General features: G+C 36.2%; 1 protein-coding gene across 11 annotated transcripts in view; it reads right to left on the bottom strand.

Moving 5' to 3' along the window:
• The window catches only part of DEUP1 (deuterosome assembly protein 1), a 148,941-nt gene that overhangs the window by 36,395 nt on the left and 88,264 nt on the right, over positions 1 to 24,282 (bottom strand). For 8 of the 11 annotated variants that reach the window (XM_021000730.2, XM_021000731.2, XM_021000725.2 and 5 more), the window contains 5 exons: positions 18,729 to 18,874; positions 15,236 to 15,341; positions 11,460 to 11,657; positions 9,846 to 9,932; positions 6,837 to 6,860 (listed from right to left, as the gene is read on the bottom strand). In XM_021000730.2, coding sequence (XP_020856389.1) covers positions 6,837 to 6,860; positions 9,846 to 9,932; positions 11,460 to 11,657; positions 15,236 to 15,341; positions 18,729 to 18,874 — 561 coding nt within the window. The remainder of the gene's footprint in view (positions 1 to 6,836; positions 6,861 to 9,845; positions 9,933 to 11,459; positions 11,658 to 15,235; positions 15,342 to 18,728; positions 18,875 to 24,282) is intronic. The other 3 variants (XM_078147139.1, XM_021000722.2, XM_021000724.2) reach the window with 2 other exon arrangements.

Below are 24,282 nucleotides of genomic sequence, written 5' to 3'. Positions count from 1 at the left end.
AGGTAGAGATGATAGGAGAAGCTGGGTCAAGAGAGGTGTTAGAACAAGGGAAAGGTCCAGGAAACCTGAAAAATGCTGAGAATAGATTAAACTGATTGACTTTTTCTTGGGGTAGGAATCAACAAGCCTTCTGCTTTCTCTTACGTAGGATCTTTGTTTGCAAGATGTGCTCATTTTGATTTCTTAAAGTGGCAATACTGTCCATTGATGGGACCAGCATAATATTTCTGACTTCCCACTTTAAAAAGATAAAATTGCTTATCATGAAATTATAGTACATCTGCTGCAATATGACAATTATTTTTTAATACAATTTGTCCTCCATAAAGAAGTTTGTATTGAAAGATCTGATTTGAGAATGCCTTGCAAAAGACTAATAATTATACTTACAATAAGGTGCCTGCCAATATTAATTTGTGTAGTACTTTTTGATCTACCGTTCAATTGAAAAAAACAAGCTTTGTCTATAATTATTTTTTTAAATGTATGACTCCTTGACCTAGTCTTCATTATGGTAACTAAGAATTATGATTATAGTGATGAGTAAAAATCAGAGTTTTTCCAAAGTCCACCATTTATGGTGCTAAGCAAAACCAAAAAAAAATAGACGGAAAATGTATGTATTATAGAATCCCAGAGTTCTAAAGGTGCCATCCAATACAACCTAAAACTGAAAAAGAACTGGTCACTCCACCTTTGCTTGATGGCCACCACTGAAGGGGCGCACAATATGCCCTGAAGCAGTCCATTCCATTTTTGGATAGCTTATAGTTCTGCCCTCTGGGGCTGAGCAGAACAACTCTCGTCCCCCTTCCAAATAAGTGCCCTTCAAATACTTGAAGACACCTAACATATCCCTCTAGGTCTTCTCTTTGTCGGATTAAACATCTCCAATTCCTTTAAACAGTGCTCTAAAAGACTGAACTCAAAGCCTTTAATTATTCTGGTTGCCATCCAGATTTTTGATGTGCTTCTTAAAATGTGGAACTCAGTGGCATGAACAAAATGCTCCATATGTTCTCATTGTTCCTAGAAGCTATGGTCTCTTAATGCTGCCCAAGATGTCATTAGCTTATTTGGCTTCCATATCGCGTGCTGACTCATGTTAAGTCTACAAGTCACTAAAATCTCCAGATCATCTTCTGGTAAACTACTGTCCAATCACACATCCAGTTTGTACTTGCGAAGTTAATTTCCCTAACCCAAGTGTAAGACTTTACATTTGTCCCTTTTTAATTTTGCCCAATTATATTTAGTTTAAGGTGCTAACCTGTCAAGACCTTTTAGAATCCTAATTCTGTCATCTAGTATGTTAGCTATTATTTCCACCCCAGCCCTAACTTTGGATCATTTTGATAAGTACTATATACTAAATGACATTTAAATGATTTATGTCATATATAATCATTTTTATGATTTATCAAAGATTAAGCAAAAGTCCTACTCTGACAGCTCATTGTGGCATGGAAGTTATCTTGTGTTTGTGATGGCTCTGCCAGTAGAACACAAGCTTTGGCAAGTTCTAGCAAGCCAAAGTGGTTTTCATTAGGGTCCCAGCAACTGATGTATCTGCATCTGGAGGACCAGCCTAGCTGAGTATAGAGAAGTTCCAACACTAGTAGATTGGCTGTGGCAATCTATGGAACAAAGAAGTTTAGTCTTTAGTCCCCTTCCATTCCTACAATAATGTTGATATGGAGGTAAGATGGAGTACAGAGGTCGCTAAGAATAGCACACTTTTTTAAACCTAAAAACACTCATTTAACTGTTGGTACTCTAAAATAAACGAGATCCTCATCCAATGACTAAGAAGTGAACATAATACTGGAAAACAGAATCATATTAATATTTACATTTCTGCAATAAAAGAAACTAATATACACACACATAAACACAGATATGTATATGTGTGAATATATGTACATGTGTGTATGTACATGTACATTCATACATACGTACATATGCACACACACACACACATATATATATATATATATATATACATATGTATGTATGTTACTTGCCACTAAATAGAAGTATGGCTCACTGATTCTCTTTGGAGAGGCAAATGAGAGAACTAGCAGGCACGGTTTTACTGTTTGGACAAAGGCAACTAGAGACTTCATTTCCTGGTATAAGCAGTCATCTCCTTCTGTAGGAATCATAATTAGTGTAAGTAAAATAGACTATGATGAAAATAACAGCAGCTTATATACCAACATTTGAGGCACAGGATGAGGAAGCAGAGATATTTCTCAAAGAACTTACTCTAATTCTAAATCCGTGACTCTGTGATGCAATAAGCCTACACATTGAATCATACTTTAATACTCAGTGACTTTTATGCAAAGTGAGCATGAGAATATCCTGGAAAATATGACTAAGAACCTAAGAAACTGAAGAGAACAGAAGTATGTGGACAATAAAGAAGTCTTAACCTTATAAATAATATTTTCTTTAAGAAAGGCAGTGTGATGAGCAAGGCAGCAGAATGGGATAGCCTGTTGGATGTGGAGTCAAAAGACCTTGTTTTGAATCTTGCCTAGACACTTAATAGCTAAGTGATACTGAACAAGTCACGACTTCTGTCAGCCTTTGCTTCCTGATCTGTAAAATGGGGATGAGAGAACCTTCCTCATAGGGCTGTTTTTTCAAATGAGGTAATATATGTAGAGTGCTTTGAAAACCTTAAGGCTCTATGTAAATGTTAGCTATTGTTAAGAATTGGATGGTGCTAAATAATTCAAGTATTACATGATACAAAATAAGATTGACTGTATTTTTTAAAATTCAATTTTATTTTATTTTCAGTTCCAAATTCTTTTCCTCCCTCTTACTCCTCCCCCACTTGTTGAGAAGGCAAAAAAAAAAACCTGTTACAAATACACACACACATATGCGCACACACACACACACACACACACACATATATGTAGTCACACAAAACAAATTCCTGCATTAGCCATGTCCAAAAAAGAAGAAAAAAGGGGAAAAAAGAAAATATGCCTCAAAAGTTGACTACATCAATCTTAAATGGAAAGCACCGGTTACAACATAGGAGTCATTTTTCAATTGGTCATCTCTATATATAGACCCTCAACTTATTGGAAAAGATCAAAATTCATTTCAAATAAAATGAATAAAGATTTGAATATGGAGTATAACTAAAATACCTCTAAGCTGACCTATTTAAGCCAGCTATTAATATTAATGACAGGAAAATGAATAAAAGGGAAGATGCTGACAATGCACCACCACCATTTTCTACAGAAATTTAACTGATGTGAAGAAACAGCCACAATGAGGAGGCCAAAATAGCCTAGGAAACGTCTCTGTAAATACCTGAATTTTGCCCAAACACAAGGACGTAGAATTGGATCCAGAGCTAGAAGGCACCTTGGGGTCATCTAGTGTAGCCCTTTCATTTTATAGATGAGGAACTGAGGTCTAGAAGAATTAAGTTGACTTGCTCCAGGTCAAACAGTTAGTAAGGAGCAGAGATGATACTTAAACATAGGTCTTTTGATGCCAAAGCCAGTTCTCTACAAGGACAACACTGGCTTAGAAATGTTAATTCATGGGGCAGCCAGGTGGTGCAGTGGATAGAGTACCAGCCATAAAGTCAGGAGGACCTGAGTTCAAATCTGGCCTCAGACCAAGCACATGACACTTATTAGCTGTGTGACCCTGAGCAAGTCACTTAACCCCAATTGCCTAAAAAAAAAAAAAAGAAATATTAACTCATTTGTAAAAACTTATGGAAGATTATGAGCAATATTGCTTCATAAAACTGAAAGAAGTGGTATAAGAAAGAATACGTTGGCCAAAAACTTATTAGCACAACACACAAGACATTATCTCAAGACCATTAAAGACAAAACTGGAAGCAGGTCAATAAGCAGACAAAAAATGGAAAAGTTTCTTTCAATACTTCTATAACAAAATATTTTCTTTATCAGTTACAATGTACCTATCACATTTGGATATTAATACCACAGTCTTTGATGTGACTGAATGAAGAAGTGATCTAAGATTGAAGAAGGGCTGGACTTGACCAAGTCCACACTTGGAGGTCTGTGCTGAAGACCACACCATTTTGAATTAAACAACAAGCATAATTAAATTCTTATTAAGTGCTAGGCTAAGGCTAAGCTTAGATCTAAATTAAAAGGGGAAAAAGTCCTAGACTTCAAAGAGCTTATATTCTAAAGTATTGTGGAATCAGTATATAATATATTTTAAAGGAAATATATCAAATGATTAGAAAAAAAACCATGGACAATAATACTATGAAAAAGGAGCATTTCTACAGTGCCTTAAGGTTTGCAAAACACTTGAATATATGTCTACCTTCTTACCAAAGTAAAATATTTAGTAGAATTATATTTATATATATATTTATACATATACCTACATACACATATATATATATGTATGTATGTGTGTGTGTATACATACACATATATAGGTATGTATGAGTATGTATGTGTGTGTGTATGTGTGTATGTGTGTATGTGTGTATATGCTGTGAGCATCCTTGAAGAAAACATGAGAAGGGGGGCAGCTAGGTGGTGCAGTGGATAGAGTACCGGCCCTGATTCAGGAGGACCTGAGTTCAAATCCATCCTCAGACACATAACACTTACTACCTGTGTGACCCTGGGCAAGTCACTTAACCCCATTGCCTAGCCAAAAAAAAAAAAAAGAAAAGAAAAGAAAAGAAAAGAAAAGAAAAGAAAACATGAGAAGGGAAGAGGTCAGGCTTTCACAAATTATATTCTATAACAGACCATATCTTCACAATCACACAATTGACTGAAAGACATAGAAAATACCAAATCCCATTGCGTATTGTCTGTAGACTATTAAAAGCATTTGGTCCAGTACAGCATATGCATATACATGACTATTAAATATTGGATACATGCTGCAAATTGACAATGAGCTGGATCAAGAATTATATAAGAGGAAGTGAGAAGGTTGGATTGCATTTGGAAAATCATATAGCATTTTCATTGACTCCCAAACCTCTCCCTGAAACAAAATCCATTTTTAACATTAATTCTCTTCCAATGATGGTATATACCTATGATTCATGTTATACTATAATCTCCATAGAATCAAAGTTGTGTGTGATCCAAGGGGCAATGGAGAGATATATGGTAGGCATAAATAGACTACAAAATATTACCAGTGATGAATTGCATACAAGAAACAATATAAAAGATATCATCAAAGAGATGTGTGAATAGAAAAGGAGGGGGATAACAGATGAACAGTCTGATTGGTATCTAATCAGGTATCTAATAGTATCTACACTGGTGTCTAAATAGTGTTAAGACATTGAAAAAATATCCCCTTGAAAGTTGGATGGATTCTCACCCTTGCAGAAGACTTATGGGAGAACATAAATGTAGGTTAGATCTGCATCACTGGAGAGATTATCTAGATCCTTGAGATTACAAATCCATTGTTATTATGACAAGATCATAGACTAAGAGCTTAAAAGTGCGTTAGAGATCTTGTGGTTCAATAACTTTATTTTACTGATGGGTAATTTGAGACCCAAAAGGTTAAACAAGGTCACACAAATGATAAGTATCAGAGGTAGATAGAATCCAGGACCTCTAACTCTAAATCTGGTAGTCTCCACAATACCACGTTTCCTCAAAGTAGTAAAGTTGACATGAAAATTTATTTCATTTTCCTTGAGAATATAATTGGTCTGAACTCAGCTTTCTTATCCTTAGCCCTGAAGTGTTCTCCAGTTGTTTAATAAATATATATTTGCAAACTAGATTATAGTCATCTGAAAATATACAGAGATAAACACACCAGTATTTTTGAAGAATTCTTTTATAGGCTCATGGGCTCTATTTTTTAGTATTTCATCATCATAAAAACTCTTCAAAATAGCTTTTTATGCAAAGTGTTATTTGATACCCAAACAATTTTAGTCCATTAGTTGATTTCTTTAAAATAGCAAGGAAATGTCTTTGTTCTAGAAATGCCAAAAATGGCCTTGACATTTATTAATTAGGACTAACTGGGGAGAAGACCATTTTGAATAAGTGAACCGAACAAAATTAAAACTTTAAGGAAAGATAAATGCAGCTTACTGCTGACAAAATGCTGCCTAGCAAACGTCCGTCTAGGACTAGTTCTAATGAATGATTTGTAATTAGCATTACAAGCATATTTATATCAATTATTAGCATGTAAATGTATGTGTTTAATGGAAGTAAAGGTGCTTTCTGAAAGCAGTTTGTATTCTTAAATAGTTTAACCCTTGGTATCCCTGGCATCTTGCCACACTGTCAATTTGCTTAGCAGACTCTTTATTATTAGTGCAACGGTAAACCAACCTAGCTTCTGCCCAAATTGCTGCAAATTGTGAATTCAGTAGGATCTGAATTAATGAGTTTTTACTGTATCTTCCTTAACTGATGAAAAGAAAGAGATAATAGCGTTTTGTACAGTTATAGAATCATAGAAAAAGGATCCTGATATTATGAACTTGATTCTGTTTGGGTTGCCTGCCAACAGTGAGGAAGGAAAGCCAGTATAGTCCCTTCCTGGAGTAAAATTTGTGCATAACAGCCACAGTAACCAATTTATATAACATCACTAGTTCTATTGCTTTTCTAAGTATCTTTCTGAGACATGAGATAAAATTGCTGATTGATGACGATAGCTACACTCCCCATGGGAAAAATGGGACTGCTGGTAGATTTGACTCCTCTCACCAAAGTATAAATCTGCAGAGAGTTATAGATACTTGGGCAGAATAGTTTTTAAACTTACTTAACATACATAGTTATATAAAAATGGCCTACCTTAGCATCAGTAACTTCACTTGTCTAGAACCAGAAAAATATAACATAATTATTACCTTAATAATGGCCAATTATCACACATCTTAGATGACCTAAAATAACTACAAAATGTTTTTAACCTCTCATTTTTACAGAAGTTGAAACTTCCAATGGTAATGTTTGATTATTTCATCCTTTTCATTTAATAATTCCATTCATTTCACAAAGGACTAAATATAAAATTGTATTATTTTTAACACAGAAAAGGAAGTGTTTGAAACTTCTGTTCACCCATATTCATTTAGGGATTCAAAAGAAACAAAATACAGAGCCTTTCTTCCCAAGCAGTTTACAATCGCATTGGAAAGACAAAACTAATATGAGTAATGCAATAGTGAACACTATAACATAAATTATAATTACATGCTAAATTTCAAGATACAGGAGGATACAAGAATTGATAGCTTTTCCCCTAGTGTCTTGAATTACAAGGATAACGTCCTTCATTAATATTTTTTATTTATATGTTCTTAATAGTGGTGATATCAATCAATTTAGTCTATCAATAAATGTATTTCATCATAAAGTTCTGTCATAGGCATGGTGGGGTGATGCAAAAGAAGTATTGAACATGGTCTCCATGATCTCTACCTTTGCTGATCTTTCAGTCACGTTAGGGGACAAAGATGGATATATGTAAAACAATTAATTAGAGATAAATAAAAGACTGCATATAATTAAGTGCTAAATTATGTAGTGCAAACTCCTAGAGGAGATCAGAGAAAAAAGAGATAAGACAGCAAACATCCTAGATTTCACAGAGAAGATCACACTTCACCATGACCTCTAAGATTTAGGGAACAGTGAGAGGATACAGAAAAAGCAGAGGCATGGAAGTAGGAATGTATACTGCACATGTACAGGACAACCAAAAGACCAATCGAACTAATCAAAGGGCTTGTGTTTCATGGTGGGAGGAAAATAAGGCTAGATGGGTTGGTTGCAGTCAAGCTCCTTTGAGAGAGAGGCCTTGAGAGTTTAGACTTGCTGTAGTAGACTACAGGAATCCAGCACTGGATCTTGATCAGAGAAAACTGAAACCACCTGCCATATTTTTAAGAAAGGTTAACCTTGTAGGCAAATACAAGAAAGGCTCAAGAAGGAAAGAGATTATAAGTAAAGAAAACCAGGGAGGGAGCTGTTGTGGTAATTCACCTAATTAAACACTAAAGGTTTGAACTAGGTTGGTAGCAGTATGCAGAACAGAACACAAATTTAATACTCTTTTGTATCTGTATAGTGTTTTATTGTCTGCAAAGCACTTTCACTCAAATTACTTCATTTGATCCTTATAACAACCATAATGGTTGTGGAGGGCAGATACAGTGATCTCTCTTTTACAAAATAGGAAACTGAGATCCAGAAAAGTTAAGTGACTGCCCCAAGGCCATGCAGTTAGAACCCAGGTCTCTTGACTCTGAGTGCATTGCTCTTTCCAGCTAGAAAGGTGAGCTGGTTTAGGTTGGGAAGAAAATTAGTTCTGCTAGGACCATGTTGTAATGTGGCAATGGACTTCCAATGGGAATATCCCATTGATAAACTGGAGATGTGAATTTGGAATTTAAGTGAAAGGTAAATATTGGAAGTATAGACTCTGGTAGTCATTCACAGAGAGGTGATCAATGAAACCCTGCCTGGATCTCTGTTCTCTGAGGAAGTAAAGAGAAAGATCAGCAGAGACCCAGGAATTAAACCTTAATGATACTACTTTGCTTTACAGACACAAAATGCTTTGACATATGTACATGTGTGCGTATATATGCATACATAAATACATACGCATACAAAAATATATACATACATGCACCTATACATATATACATGCATGCATGCATACATACATATATGTGTGTGTGTGTATGTGTATATATATATATATATATATATATATATATATATATATGTATATGAGATCTCTTTTGATACTCATAACAACCCCATAAAGTAGTGAGTCTTGGTGGAACACCCATGGAGCAGAAGGAGGAGGAAGCCAAAAGAAGGAGACAGAAGAATAATTGGAGAGTAGTGGAGTCCTGCTAAAGTGGAGCATCATGGAAGTCAAAGGTGGCAAGTTTTCAGAAGCCAGTTTGCTGCTGGGGGCAGCTAGGTGGTGCACTGGATAGAGCACTGGCCCTGAAGTCAGGAGAACCTGAGTTCAAATCCGACCTCAGATCAAACACTTGCAACTTACTAGCTGTGTGACCCTGGGCAAGTCACTTCACCCCAACTGCCTTAAAAAAAAGATTAGTTGCTGTTGTTGTGATGATAGTGTACATTTTCCAAGTGGATGTATATTTCTGGTTCACATCATTGGTGGGTCTTAGGGTATTAATTAACAATCAATTGCTACTTATTAGGTAATACTGAGTATTATAAAAATATTGCAAATGAAAATTTCTCACTTTTACATCATAAATAGGCTTCCTTTTTTGGGTTTCAAGATCAACAAGAACCTTAGTAGGCAGCAATAAACGAAATGAAGCATCCTGAGCTGACATCTTTGCTGTAGAAACCTTTTTTTTGGTTTTGTTTTCGCAAGGCAATTGGGGTTAAGTGACTTGACCAGGGTCACACAGCTAGTAAGTGTCAAGTGTCTGGTCTGAGACTGGATTTGAACTCAGGTCCTCCTGACTTCAGGGCCAGTGCTCTATCCACTGAGCCACCTAGCTGCCCCTGTAGAAACCTGACAGGTTACTACTCAGACCTCTGTAATTCTATTCTTGAACCAGAAATAAGCTCAGTCTTATGAGGAAGATGGAGGCAAGGAAGATTTCTTTCCTCTCCTTGACTGAAAAGCTTGAGTCTTCCAGCACAAAGGGGAAAAGTGAGGTGAATAGGGATTAAGATCCAAATATGCAAGAGTATTTGCAACCTTAATCACCCTTTCTGATAACTTATAACTCTGTATAGGCAGATACACATAGTTACAATGAAAACTGCCATGAGTGTGGCACATTTATAATAAATTACCAGGTATCTTCCAGTCTCCAAATCTCCCATCATTCCTTTCAGATGTGTATTTTCAGATCTGACAGCTTTATATCTCATATCTGACAACTGAAACAAGATGAATACACCCATTAGGATTCTCTTGTTACATTTTCCCTGTGCCCTAGTTTTAGAATTTCACTGGCTCCCACTTTGCCCTCCTTTTCCTGATTAATTCTATAGTAAAAAACCAAATGTTTACAAGAGTCTTCTCTATTACTCTTCTTGTCTAAACTTTCTCTATCTCCTCTCTTTTCTAAGCCCAGTGATAGGGTGGAAAAGACAATGACTCTGGAATCAGAGGACATAGGTCCGAATGTGACACAAGGCTAGTCATGTTCCCTCTCAGGTGTGAGATAAGAAGGTCGGCCTCAATATCTCCTAAGGTTCCTTCCTGTTTTAATCCTGTGACCTAATAAAGTCCTCTCACCTTCATGCTCTTCTCGTCCTTGGAACCAACTACATTATTCCTATCTTCAAAGTTCCTCACCAAGTTCTGGCAAAATCTTATCATACGAAATTCTGAACTTTTATTCCTTTGATCCTTTTGTAATTATTTCCTTCTTGCTTTCTTCTAGAATTTTGTCCCTTAATTTGAGTTATTTTCTTTCATAAGCCCTACTTTAGGACAATGGCTATTCTATTTACCTACTGGATTTCTCTTAAGTCTATTTTTTCTTTGTATAATGTCACAATGATATCATCTTCTGTATTGCTTTCCATAGTATTGGATTGCTTCACTAAAATCTATATCCAAGTGGTATGTTTTATTTGTGTTTATACATAACGGTATTCTTGAGGAAAATTGACTATGCTATTAGTAATACAACCCTTCTTAGCATCTCCGTTTCTTCCTTGGACTGCATCCTATTTTCCATTTGCTCACACTCTTGACAATTACAGTAGGGTGATTCTTAAGCTGCTGAATTTGGGGAAACAAGTAGAAAAAGCTGAGCTTTCATTATGGACCTCCAAACTGAAAGGTGGATAATGGATCAAAAGGATTTCAATATAATAACATTTAGTGTTATTTACCGTAACATTAATAGTTAATTGTGGAATATTAATAGTGGAATTTTAAAGTTGTCTGCTTTCCTTGGGCATCATGCTGTATTATCCATTGGGTATTCAATAAATCTTAACTAATTTTCACATTTAAAATATTTTTTAACAAAACAAAACAAAAAACACTCTAAAGGAGTATGGGAGCAGGAGAAAGGGGAAAAACAACTTGAGAAAAATCTAATGATTAATTGGATTATTTTAAAAGTTATAAGTTTTAATAAAAAAGTGGATAGAGAAATCAAACTCAGCAGATCTTTGAACACAGTTAGATACAGGAGGTTAAAAAAAGGTCTTATTGCAAAGTACTTCATATTAGTGGATTTAATTCAACTGTTTTGTACTAGTACTTTGTGGTTTTTATGTTCCAAGATTTTTTTTAACTGCATCTGGCATTATATCACAAAGCTCTCATATGATAGTGGGACTGTTAGAATTAATAGTGCAAAATTAAATGTCTTTATTAGCTAATAATGAATTATAATATTTATGATGGAGGAGAATGACCTACAGAGACCCTATCATTTTGCATACCTGTTGTTTTGCTAACATTTTCTCTTTTATCTCTAACTCCATTTTTAACTGTCTTTCCAGAAGAGCAGCTTTCTTCATGACAGTTGCTATAGTGATCTCCTTCTGATGAAGCTCTTCTGTCAGGTCAGAGATTTCAGTCCTCATTCTTTCCTGCTCAGAGCTGGGCGACTGTTCTTCCTGGTAAAGATTGGTTCTTATCTGCAGCAGATGTGTTCGAGAAAAGAAAGAATACAATGTGCCGTGTTTGTGACTAAATGCATTACATTGATTTTCATGTCTGTGTTCTAATAAACTAGATTTAAGAATATATTAAAGTGAATAATATACTTAATTTAAAAGAACTACCTTCATTGAAAGATTAATTTATAAGTGATAATACACTCAACTCCCAATTATCTAGGCGTTGATCCCCTGTGCAAAGATTTTTCATCCTAAACTAACTTTGTTCCTAACCCTACCCCATTTAGCCCATGTATTTTATGCCCATAGTCTCTGTACATGAGGCCTGGGGTTCTTGCAGTCTAGCCCTGGGCCCATCTGTTTTCACTTCTATAGAGGTTCACCAATACTATGGTTTTACACTATTGGATTACGTAGTTCAAATCACTGGACCAACATTATTTTTATCTGTTAAGTGGTCCAACCTCAGAAAATCCCAACTACAATGAGAATAAGGGAGAGAGTGAAGAAGCTAAGAAAAAGTTTTTTACTTCTGGGAGGTGGGGGTGGGGAAGAAGGAAAGAGAAAACAAGCATTTATTAAGCTTATAGTGCCAGGCATTGCATTAAATGCTTTAAAAATATTATCTCATTTTTTTAATGAGGGTAGAGGTCCCACAAAGAGAAGCTAAGTGATAAAGGTGGTGAAACTGGAAAAAAATCAATTAATTGAACTTCATTACTCTCTTTGGGCTTATGAAGGGCAACGACACCTCTCTCCAGTAGATAATATACATGAGAAAACAATCAGTAAGACCCAGAAAAAGAAAAAGAATAAAAAGCTCTTGCTGTTCATCCAAGACGTAAAAAGGAACAGTGGAGGAAGTAAAGGACTAATTTTTACTATCTAACTTCACTAGTAAAAATATTAAATTTGATTGGATTTACCTAAGCACATTTGTTTTTTAAATTAAATGCTTAAGCTATAAAATGGAATGCACTATTGTAAAAAGTACCATGCTACTTATATTATTCTCATAACACAGGGATCTTGAAGTAACTTCCTCTATTGCAAAATTACTTTCTAAATAAGATTAATATACTTGAGCTCTAAATGACTTTAGACCTCATTGAAAATGCTCATTTCCAATTGAAATAACTCAGAGCAGTTATATTTTGAGAATTGAGATTAGAAATAAAACACAACATAGAGAGCTTTTTATTGGTTCAGCTATGAGAGAATACAAATTAACTATTAGTGACTTCATGGAACATAGAGCTATTTTTATACAATTCATTTGTTATCTTTCCTGCCTACCACTGCATTATCTAGCATTCTCCAAGACATTGTAAAGGAATTTGGACCTTATAATCTTTGCCTCAATAACAAATAGTGCCATATCAGTAGAATCTTATATTATTCCAAGTTTATTTTCCTACTTAATTCTATGAAAGTAAGAGTTAGGTTAACCATACCAGAATTTGCTTAGTTCACCCTTTACCATATGACATTTTAGGGTATAACAGCAGTATTTAATTTTAAAAATTTAATTCTGCCACATTTTAAAAGATCAGTAAATTTGTTGACATTTAACTTTTTAAGGAATCAAAACTGTATGTGGAGGCAGGTAGGTAGCTCAGTGGATAGACAACTGGCCCTGGAGTTAGGAGGAACTAAATTCAGATTCAGCCTCAGACACTTACTACCTGTGTGACCCTGGGTAAGTCACTTAAATCCTGATTGCCTCCAAACAAACAAACTGCATGTGATCCAAGGGGCAATGGAGACATATATGGTTGATGGAAATGGATAGTGGTATATTACCTACAGTGACCTTTGCCAGAAAATGATATAAAAGACAGCATTTAGGAGATCAAAGAATCACAGAATCTTGGCTTGTAGGGAATCTCAGAAGCCATCCTGTTAAACCCATACCCAAAAAAGTAAAATCTAATCAAGCAAAATGAGAGTCTGTCAAGTTGAGCCCATAGTCCTATAATTTGAAGAATTGGGACAATTTGCCAGCCTCCAGTCTTGGAACATTTCTCTTATCATAACTCTTTGAAGATCCCCACCAATAGCATAGCGTTGATATTCGCCCATTTTTGTTTATTTGTTTTTGTTCCATGGGATGCAATAGGGCTTGGGGACCTAAGCCATAGGATTAAGAGGTTAGTCCAAGACCATCACTTTACGGATGTGAGACATTCGTTGTATGCCTTGGAAAGGCCCACAACACAGAGCGCAACCCCTCTTCAATCCTCTCTTCATATTCAGTTTTTGCTATTCAGAAAAGTCATCACCCTACAGCCACCCAGATGATGCGCCTCTCTGCCTTTGGGGAGGCTGGTTTTCTGATAACAGACACACCATCTACCAAGTTCAAGGCCCAAGTGGAGTAGAAATGGCCAGAACTTGTGCTCCAGGTTGAAGCATATGTTTTCTTTATTTTTCTTGGATTTTTTCTGTTTTTTCTTTCACAGCATAACTTACATGGAAATGTGTTTTGCATGACTATACATGTATAACCTATGTAAAATTGCTTGCCTTTTCAATAGAGAGGGAGAGAATTTGGAACTCGGAATTTGAAAAAAAAAAGAATGTTAAATTGTTTTTACATGTAACTGAGGAGGGAAAAAGGAGCTTGCACTCTAATGGTATAGTCTTCAAGAAATCAGTGAGGAGGCCTAAGACAGTGACTTTAGCAGAGGCCGAGTTCTGAAGTGCTAAAGCAAAGTTATTCTGTTTTTTCAGTTCATTTTTTAACAATGACAGTTGAGATCATAAAACATGGCATATCATACCTGAATCTTAGTACCAAAGGTCAGAAATTCCATGGAGGGAAGCCCATCCCTGTTTTTATCAATCAATTAATCAATCAATCAATCACTCAAGCATTTATCAGGAGCCTGCTATGTGCCAGGCACTCTGCTGGACACTGGGAATACAAGTACAACGAAGGAGACAGTCCCTACTCACATCCTGAGTTTACTGGGGTGGGAAGAAGTAATGGTAAGACAACATGCCCTAGTTCAAATATATACAAAAGTAACATAAATCTCATATGTACAAGGTAGTCAGGGAGGAAGGGCCTTAGCAACTGAGAAGATCTGGAAAGGCTTTCCATTTGTATCCTGAAAGAAGAGAGCAATTCTGAGGCAAAGGTGTGGAGGGAAATGGAGCCAGAGCTCTGGGAGAGGAACTGAGAAAGGGGCGTTTGGCTGGATCTCAGAGTGCAGGGTGGGGAGTAATGTACCATGAGGCTAGAAAGAAAAGTGAAAATTACCAGAATGGTAATAGAGAATGCTTCTTCCCCTTGAACGGAAGCACATCACCTCTGGGTGAATGTTTTATGTCCATGTCCCATGGATTATGCAAGGGGGCTATGGTATGTCCCTGGGTGTTCTCTCTAGGTTGCTAAAAATAAGCTATGTTACTTTTCTGCATATATGAAACAGACACACCAAGAAATGTCAGAACCAGACACTTTCTAGGTTACAATTTGGGGAAATATAGAAAAGTAAAGGAAGGAGTAAAAATAAGTATCTTCCATTTCAATCCAAGGGAGATAGATGTCTTGACCCACCTTCAAAAATTCAGTTAATTATTTTTCATACCTTATTCAGTTCCTTTTCCTGATTTGCCTGGTCAGGTGTCAAGGAGAATAGCTCTTTCTCTTTTCTTTCTGGTTCTTTGAGGATATGTGAATAGGATGGCTCAAGCCTTCAAATTAAAATCAAATAATGAATAAAAGTGAAACAACTTGATATGCTGTTACAATTATATTTGCTTCATAGCAGCCCACATCAGGGAGGTTACAATCCACTGAAGCATTGAAGGGCTGTATTTAGTAACTATGTTGTAGGGTAAATTCAGTAGTTCTTTGGAAACATTTATGTGATAGGAATTCAAATTCTAGAACACACAAACCTCATTCAACAGTAAAATGTTTAGACACATGCTGTGTTTTTATGAACGTATTGATTTACAGTCAATAATGAGGCATTTCACCTAGTCACATGTAGATTGTTGAAAACTTCATTGGGATGAGATGTGAAAGGAAGGTTTTAGAGTAGGATCATAGGGTCCTGAGACCTTAGAGAATATCTAATTCAGCTCCTTCAGTTGATGAATATTGAGGCCCAGCCGAGCAGTACCAGATTTCAAACTAGATTACAGAGTGGTAATCATCAAATGTTGTTGTTGTTCAGTTGTATCTGACTCTTCATAACCCTATTTGGGGTTTTCTTGGCAAAGATACTGGTAGAGTAGTTTACCATTTCCTTCCCCAGATCATTTTACAGGTGAGGAAACTGAGGCAAACAGGGTTAAGTGACTTATGGCCAAAGTGTCACAGTAGATAGAGTACGTGGAGTCAGGAAGCTTCATCCTCCTGAATTCAAATGTGACCTCAGACACTTACTAGCTGTGTGACTCTTGCAATGACAAAGCAAAAGAAAGAGAGCACCATGGGAAATAAAATAGATGATTTTGAGTACATGAAATTAAAAAGCTTTTGGACAAACAAAATGAATGCAGCCAGAATTAGTAGGAAAGTAGGAAACTAAGGGGAAAAAAATTATGGCAAGTTTCTCTGATAAATGCCTCATTTCTCAAATATGCAGGGAATTGAGCCAAATTTGTTAAAATAAGAACCATTTCCTGATTGATAAATGGTCAAAGGATATGAACAGGCAGTTTTCAGAAGAAGAAAGCAAAGCCATCAATAGTCACATGAAAAATTGGTCTAAATCATTATTGATTAAAGAAATGAAAATTGAAACAATTTGAGATACCACCTCACACCTACCATATTGGCTAACATAACAAAAATGGAAAATGACAAATGCTGGAGGTGGTGTGGGAAAATAGGGACACTAATGCATTGTTGGTGGAGTTGTGAACTGGTGTAGCCATTCTGTAGAACATTTTGGAACTATGCCCAAAAGGCTATAAAACTGTGCATTGACCTCGCAATACCACTACTGTGTCCATATCCCAAAGAGATCAAAGGAAAGGGAAAAGACCTATACGTACAAAAATATTTATAGCAGCTCTTCTTGTGGTGTCAAAGATGAGAAATTAAGAGGATGCCCATCATTTGGGGAATGGCTGAACAAGTTGTAGCATATGATTGTGATGGAATACTATTCTGCTATGAGAAATGATGAGCAGGATGGTTTCAGAAAAACCTGGTAAGTCTTATATGAACTGATGCAAAATGAAGTGAACAGAATCAGGAAAACCTTGTACACAGTAACAGCAATATTGTTAACAATGATCAGCTGTGAAAGACTTAGCTATTGTGATCAAGACAATGATCCAAGACAATTCCAAAGGACCCATGATAAAAAAAATGCTTTCCACCCTCAGAGAGAGAGAGAACTGATGAACTCTAAGTGCAGGTTGAAGCATACAGTTTTCACTTTATTTTATTGAGGGATTTTTTTGTGTGTTTTCTTTTGCAACATGGCTAATACAGAAATATGTTTTGCATGACTTTACATGTATAATCAGGATCATATTATTTGATTTCTCAATGGGTAGGGGAGGGGCAGGAGGAAGGGGCAAGAGGGAGGGAGAGAATTTGGAACTCAAATAAAAAAAATAAATGTTAAAAAATTTGTGGGGCAGCTAGGTGGTGCAGTGGATAGAGCACAGGCCCTGAAGTCTGGAGGAACTGAGTTCAAATCTGATCTCAGACCAAACACTTAACACTTACTAGCTGTGTGACCCTGAGCAAGTCACTTAACCGAAGGGCCTAAAAAAATTGCTTATTTATATATAAAAATTTGTAAATGAAATTGAGAAATACTTAATAAAACAAAAATATATTTAAAAAAGAAAGAAAAAAAACTGAGGCCCAAAAGGACTAAGTGACTTGTCCAAGGTCACATAAATAGAGCAAAAATCCGAAGCCCGGTCTTCTGACTGGGCATTTATTAAGTACCTGCTACAAAACAAGCATTTTTAAAGTACCTGCTACATGTCTGGGTATATCACTAACATTTTGAAGTCAATGTCATGCTCTTATTTAAAAAATATATCTGATGCCATGGTTAGAGATAATACTGGACTGGATGGACCATGTTCTACATATAGGACACTAAATAAATGTTGATTGACTAATAAATAAACTACTATTATATAACCTGTTCCAAAGATTAAATGGCATTTCTTCTATACTGGCAGATTGTTATTCTAAGACATCATTTTTATGGATCCCATCTTGCCATTTAATATTGAGGATGGCTCAGGGTTTGTCCAAGTTATGTAGTTTATCAGTAGGTCCATGTTTCAAAGCCATAAGTAAGGTTGACCTTTACTATCCTTTCTCATGGTATGTGTATATTATAATTACTACCTCTATAATTTAATTTTGAACTTTCAGTAAAAATACCACTTCACCATGAAACTGTTAGATTACTAAAAGACTAGCTTTGATCCAGAGTTAACTTTTTCAATCTGAAAAAAGGCAGTAATGAGAATCAACATATTAAGGAAATGTTACAATCAAGCAGTTAAGTTGCTTAGTTATTCATGAGTATGAACATTTTATGATCTTTAGTAGTCCAAATTCCTTTGTGGTTACCTGGTATGCCCACATAATCGTATGATTCTAAATAGGGAAAAGAAATCTGTCCTAATGAGCTTTCAATGACATGACAAAATGATGGACAGGGAGGCTAAAATCAAAATAGCATTTGTGAAATGAAAACTTAATTATATGGAAGCAGGAATGAAATCTTTTAAAAATTGTTACTATTTAATCAACCTGCCTACAAAGTAAAAAATCTATATTACAACTTCCATGAAATCCCAAAGAAAAAAGACTTTGAGACAACTTCTAAGTACATATGAAATGTGTATCCACAAATTATTCTAATATCTAGTGGCTAAAGCCAACACTTTTAAAATAAAGACTGAAGATTAGATAACCAGCTATTAAATATATTTTTTTAAAAATCTGACAATATGGTATTATCTGTAAGCATATAAATTAAGAGAAGTACTTTTTATTCTTGCATCAAATAAATCCCAAAGAAACATGTAAATACTATGAGTTTAATGATTCCTTCTAAAAATAAATATTGAATTTAAAGAACATACCTTTTTTGATTATCTCGAAAATTTTGGTACTCTCCTATTTTTAATAATTCTCTATGTAACTGTAGTCGTTCCATCTCTATAACTCTCAAGAGATCATCACGTGACTGTAATTCATTTTTCACCTCTGAAAGTCCTGCTTCCATGGTCTAAATAGAAAATCGAAATGATTTAATGGTAATATTAAGATTTCATGATCTCATGAAATATATTAAAACAATTTTATAAACCAGTCTTTTAAAAAATGAACTAATGTTAAGCATTTTGTTAAATAAGAATCAAAGTTTATAGAATTCTCTTTCATTAAAGCTCTAAGTCATAAGTCATAAAAATTAGAGAAGTTTAGAGCTAGAAAGAACCCTAGAGATCTCATAGGCCAATACCTCCATATTAAGAATGATGAAATTGAGGGCCAGCACATTTAAATTATTTGCCCTCAGTCACACATTAACTTAATGGCAGAAGATGTTCTAAAAACAGGTCTCTGGACTCCTAGTTTAATAATAACATTTAGAACTAAATCATTTGATCCACTCTCAGTCAACATTCATGACCTAAAATGGAAATGATTAAGGCCTCTCTGTTAATAATCTTTTAAAGAAATACTATGATAGACATTTGCCCATCACCTAATATAGTCTCCTGTGAGAAAGGACTTAATACCCGTTTGGTGAATCAAATTTAACTGAATTGATTACGTAGAAGGGGAAATTGTTAATAAGAGTCACTATGGAAACATCAAAGATAGATCATGCCAAACTTACTTTATTTTCCTTTTCTTTCTTACTAGACTGGTAGATGATGATATATACCTGGGTTTCAGCAAGGCATTTAGCAAAGGCTCTTAACAATAACCTTTTGGACAAGATAGGGAAGATTTGAAATGGATGGTAATATGGTTAGTTGGATTTGGAATTGTTTGAATGACCAGACGCAATTAGCGGTGTGACTACGAGCAAGTCACTTCTTGGAACCTCAGTTTCCTCTTCTATAAATTGATGATAATAGTTGTAATACCTATCAATTAATCAATAAGAATTTACTAAGCACTTGCTATGTTCCATGCACTGTGCTAGGGCCTGGGAATACAAAGAATGAAACAATTCCTTCTCTCAAGGAGGTTGGATTTCTAATAGAGGACACAGAACACATGTATATATGTTTAAAAAGACTATAAGAAGCTTAAATACAAGTAATTAGAGAGGAAGAACATTAGCTGTTTGGTCTCATGTGGAAGATAATACTTTGGCTGCATATTTAAGGAAGAGGATTTTGTGAGGCAGAAATAAGGAATTAATTCATTCCCAGCATGAGGGATAGCCTGTGCAGAGGTACAGATATGGAAAAGGGAGTGGCATGTGTAAGGAACACAAAGAAAGCCAGTTTGGCTAGATCAGAAGGCATATGAAGATAATTAATACAGAATGAGGCTGGAAAGATAGTTATAGACCAGATTGTGAGGGGCATGGAAAACTAAACAAAGCAATTTATACTTTATCTAAAGGCACTAGGAAGCCACTGGGTTGATTGACTAGGGTAGTGACATGATCAGATCTGTGCTTAAAGAAAATCACTTTGGCAGCAATGGATTGGGGCTGGAGTAGGGAAAGACTTGAGGTGAGAAGACTAAATACGAAGCCACAGCAATAATCTAGGCAAGAGGAAATGGAGGCCCAAACTGAAGTGATGCCTGTGTGATTAGAGAGAAGAGATCAGATGTGAGATCCCTTAGTTATAGAATGACAAGATACCACAACTAATAACATTTGTGAGTTGACATCAGAGTGAGGAGTTAAGGACGATGATGTGGTTATGAACCTAGAGCACCAAAAGAATGGGAGTGCTTTCAACAGAAATAGAAAAGTTTGAAAGAAGGTTGGATCTGCTAGAAAAAAATGAGTTCTTTTTTTCAGACATGCTAAGTTTGAGATGTCTCCAGGACATCTGGTTTGAAATTCTCAGTAGGTAAGTGGTAAAGTAGAACTGAAGTGTGGGGGAGAAACTATGGCTAGATATATAGATCTATGAGACATCAGCATAGAAATGATCATTAAACCGATAGGATCTGATGTGGTCACAAAGAGAAAGGATACACATAAAAGACTGTCGAGGAGAAAGCCATGGGGAACCATCACAGTTAGGGAGCATGACATAGATAATAAGCCAGTTAAAGAGACTGAGAAACAGTGGTTTGACTACTAGGAGGAAAATATGGAAAGTATGATGTCACAAAAACCAAAAGAGGAGAGATAATCCAATAGGGTGGTCAACAGTGTCAAAAGCAGTTGTTCTTTGAGAAAGATTAGAATGGAGAAAAAAAATCATCAGATTTCATAATTAAGAGATCATTAGGAACTTTGAAGAGTGACTGCATTTTAGTGATGAGGTCAGAAGCAAAGGTTTGAAGAGTGGGAGGAGAGATTGTAGAGGCAGCAAATACAGAAAACTTGTAGGTGTTTGATAAAGAGCAAAGATATAGGATGATAAGGGAATGGTAGGATGTAGTTAAGATTTTTTTAAGGTTGAGCAAGATATGCAGCATATTTGAAGGCATAAGGGAAGGGAGTTGAGGAGGAAAGGGGGGGAAGTTCTTGGAATAGCTTCTGTGGGGAGTGAGTTAGAGAATCAAGGGGCAAGTAGGTGGCGCAGTAGATAGAGCACCAGCCCTAGAGTCAGGAGGACCTGAGTTCAAATCTGGCCTCAGACACTTACTAGCTGTATGACCCTGGGCAAGTCACTTAATCCCAATTGCCAAGAGAGAGAGGTAGAGATAGAGATAGAGACAGAGAATGAGAATCAATTAGGGAAGACTAAAAGAATTGCCTTGCTTCAGTGAGGGCTCAGTTGAAGTTGGAGAACATGAATTTGTAATGTATCCATTAAGCACTATGATGTGATCCATTCGACAGCATAAATAGGATTAGAGGAAGCAGATGCTGGGAGGAATTCAAGGCTGACCTTTGGCAAGGGATAAGAGGATATAGAATGAGAGAGTGAGGGATTTGAGAACACAGGGCAGTGTGTAGTTAAACTAACTATATGTAATCAAGATTGAAAAAGGAAGAAAGTTCAGTCAGAGTAGGAGAAATGTTTAAGAAAGTAACTGAGGGCTGTTGGGGAATTCAAATAAGATAATGTATATAAAGTACTTGTAAGTTTTAAAGGACTATATTAATATCAGTGATGATGCTAATGTCATTAACATGGAGGTAGATTATAGTGGAGTACCCCCATGATCAACTGTCCTTTGTCCTCTTCTGTTCAAAATATGGATGGCCTCATATGTTTTTTTGGGGGGCGGGAAAGGCAATTAGGGTTAAGTGACTTGCCTAGGGTCACATAGCTAGCATCAAGTGTCTGAGGCTGGATTTGAACTCAGGTCCTCCTAATTTCAGGGTCAATGCTATATGCACTGTGCCACCTAGTTGTTCCCCTCATATGCTTTTTAATCTGTGAATGGCATAAAGTTAGGAGGGATAGCCAATCTACTGGATGATAAAATTAAGATCCAAAAACATATAAAGAGGTTAGAGCCAAGTCTTGTTAGAAGGACTTTAATAAGGATACTTGTAAAGTTTTATACTTGGATTAAAAAAAAATAGACCATAGAGAAGATAGGACTGAATTGAACTATTGAATTGAACTGAACTATTGTCTATGTGAAAAAGACCTGGGGATGAATTAAATTGTGATATAGCAACCAAGAAAGCTGATGTGATTTTGTGTAGTATTACTATGACTGGTAATATAGTGAAAGTAAAGGATGAATGACTGACTCACTGACAGAAAGGCAAGTTGAGGGCCCCACCCAAGAAATATTAGACCTAGATGAAGGCCTTGTACACATGATAGTTTCATTTCTTTTATCAGAAATTCTAAGGCATCGTGATCACTTCTTTTAAAATATCCCATCATTTTGATGAAGTTCCCCTCATTATTTCATTTATAAGAGGAATGGGAAAAGGGAGCTGTGCATGATATAATTGTCAATCATGTACATCTAATAATTACTTGCTGCTCTAATTTAGGCAGACAGATCTCCCAACAGATGTCTGAGTTTCTAAAGTTGTCCATCACCACCATATCATGCTCTCCATTGTCACCAACATATCACAACCAGAACTTGTCAGCTGGTTTGTTATCCAGTAGAATGTAAACTCCTTAAGGACAGGAACTGCTTTTCATTTTTTTTGGTCCCAGTGTAATGTTGTGTATAGTAGGCAGGATTAGTTCCTAAACTCATCTATTTTCTCTTTCTGTCCAGACGGTTTGTAAATACTCTGACAGAATCTCTTCTGTTTGGTCTCCTGTGATTTTCATCTGCCTGCTCCTTGCTTTGGTTCGTGGGTTTCTTCATATGAATATAGCTTCTCAAGATAAAGAGCTACTGCACTCACCTCCTCTTTTACCTATTCTTTTTACTCTTCCAGACCCATATTTGAATCATTCATCTCATCCTACCAAGTGTCAGCGATATATGTCAGGTTAAATTTGCCTCCTTGCATAGAAAAGCTATTACAAGGGGAATGAGGAGAGATATCTAAAAAAGACCAATGTGGATTCACAAGGAACTTACTGACCAACATAAAATTTACAAAAAATGAAAGTAAGTATAAGTTAACTAAAGATGAATATAAAGGCATAGTACGATCACGTAAAGAGTGAAGCATGGTGTGGTGGAAAGGGTGATAGATTTAGAGCTGAAGGACCTGGATCCAGACTGGTAGATAGAGACTTGAGACAGGGCGAACAATCAGATAGCTATTACAACAGCAGCTGAGAAATGGTGAGGGCCTGAAGTTGGCTGATGGCCATGTAAATGGTGAAGACAACATGGATGCAAGACGTCGTGAAGGTGGAAACAAGATTTGGCAAATGATTAGATATGTGGGGTGAGAATGAGGAATAAAACATGATATTGAGATGACGCCAAAGATGACAATCTGGGTGACTGGGAGGATGGTGATGACACTGATAGAAATAGGGAACATTGGGAGATGGATAAGTTTGGGGGAAAAGAGAATGTAATAGAGTTGGTGACACATATTGCAGCCCATCCATGCCTGATTATCCTGAATGATTCACCCTGTCCTACCTCAAGTGAAAATAAGTGAAGTGAGACTCTTACTCACTAGTCATTGTCTGGGAGCCAGAGCCTACTTATTCTCCGATATGTACCTGCCACAGCCCCAAGGTGACCTGGGGGATAGAAGTAGGGGAATTTTTTCAATTTCACCAATATGGCTGCTGCTGTGAGGGTCCAGGTAGTGGTTAGGTCTCTTTCCTCTCCAGAACTGCCCTGATGTAGCCAATTCCTAGTATAGAATGAGGGAAATTAGGAAATTAAACCGTGGAAAAAGGAGGTGGAGGAGAGGAGCGTGAGAGGCTTAGAGTATGTTTGTGTTGAAGATAAGCCCCTGATTAGCCTAGGCCCTTGGAAGGCAGGCCATAGACCTACTTTAGAGATCACTGAGAACTTGCCCAGGGCCTCACAGTCAGTATATGTCAGAAGTGGGACTTGGAGTCAGGTTTTGGTTGTTGGTTTTGTTTTTTTTTG

This window comes from Phascolarctos cinereus, unplaced genomic scaffold (assembly GCF_003287225.1).
Source record: "Phascolarctos cinereus isolate Bilbo 61053 unplaced genomic scaffold, phaCin_HiC Scaffold_726;HRSCAF=1367, whole genome shotgun sequence".
Classification (NCBI taxonomy): Eukaryota; Metazoa; Chordata; class Mammalia; order Diprotodontia; family Phascolarctidae; genus Phascolarctos; species Phascolarctos cinereus.
This window is presented reverse-complemented; position numbering and strand designations above follow the sequence as displayed.